The sequence below is a fragment of the Bombina bombina genome, chromosome 2 (assembly GCF_027579735.1).
Source record: "Bombina bombina isolate aBomBom1 chromosome 2, aBomBom1.pri, whole genome shotgun sequence".
NCBI classification, from domain to species: domain Eukaryota; kingdom Metazoa; phylum Chordata; class Amphibia; order Anura; family Bombinatoridae; genus Bombina; species Bombina bombina.
In genome coordinates, this window is record NC_069500.1 from 519770452 (window position 1) to 519771631 (window position 1180).

The following is a 1180-nucleotide window of genomic DNA, read 5'->3' on the forward strand; positions in this document are numbered from 1 at the left end:
GTAATAGCCAAAGGTTTTAAAGAAATGTAAAAAAAATGCATTCAGCATCAAATTTGCAGTACAGGGGGGAATCTAAAGTGTCTTTTATTTTACATATACAAGTTTCATATCACATTGTCTATCAGCAGAGGGAGCTCTTATTAACAAACACAGGGACATATATATATATTTCTATTCCTCTTCATGCAAATCAGGAACTTTTCTACTATGTAAAAGAGAAGATTAATGTTCTCTAAATCAGTCAGAGGTGCAGTATTCAGTGGATAGTTTTACTCTTGTGTAACCATGAAGGTTTTATTTTCTTTGTTGCACTTGATTAATCTAATATTATGTAAGTTACAGGTATTTATTATCGAAGATTAATTATATTTTAGTTTTTTACTTGTATCCTTAACCTTCTTGTCCTAGGTTTAGTGATAAATGCTGATTTGTCTATTTCCCTTCTCAGGTGTCCTCTCACAAGATATCACACTAGACCAACCTGGATCTGCAGTTGTGAAGCCATCAGACACCTTGAAACTCACATGTAAAGTCTCAGTGTCAGTTAGCAGTGCAGCATGGAGCTGGATCAGACAGATCCCAGGGAAAGCTCTGGAACATATTGGTTATATAAGCAGCGGTGGGAGCACTTATTATGAGCCCTCATTTCAGGGACGAGTCACTATAGGCAGAGACACAGGAAAGAATGAAGTTACCCTGCAGCTGCCTAATATGAAAACTGATGAATCTGGGAAATATTATTGTGCAAGATACACAGCATGAGAAGGACATCTGCTCTTGTGACAAAAACCCTACACAGGAAATGCAGGGAGAGAAAAAATGACTGTCAATATTTAATCCAAACAACACATTTTTAAAGCTTGCTTTTTTTTTATTCTATGATTAACGATATTGTTTTTAAAGGTTTGACACTTTAATGAAAGTTAATCCAATTTCAGGTGCAATTTAACTATGAGGTCCGGAAGAGGCAGAGCTGCACACATGCTGTGCGTATCGGCTGATCTTGCATGGGTACAGAGTTCAGCATCTTCATCGCTCCCATCTGAAAAATACAGCACTGCTTTTGGGGATAACTTAATCATACTCCCTCTGTGCCAAGGAGCCCTGCGAGTCACAAGGGGACAGGCTGGAAACTGGAATCCTACACAAGGCAATATGGATTCTTACCCCGGGGGTTAGA

At 38.4% G+C, this 1180-nt stretch overlaps 1 gene segment (V, D, J or C); it reads left to right on the forward strand.

Annotated features, from left to right (window-relative positions):
• Positions 1 to 249: 249 nt before the first annotated feature.
• LOC128647154 (immunoglobulin heavy variable 4-59-like) lies at positions 250 to 762 on the forward strand. The segment is given in 2 exon segments: positions 250 to 331; positions 449 to 762. Coding segments are annotated over 2 exon segments (360 nt in total).
• The last annotated feature ends 418 nt before the right edge of the window (positions 763 to 1180 follow it).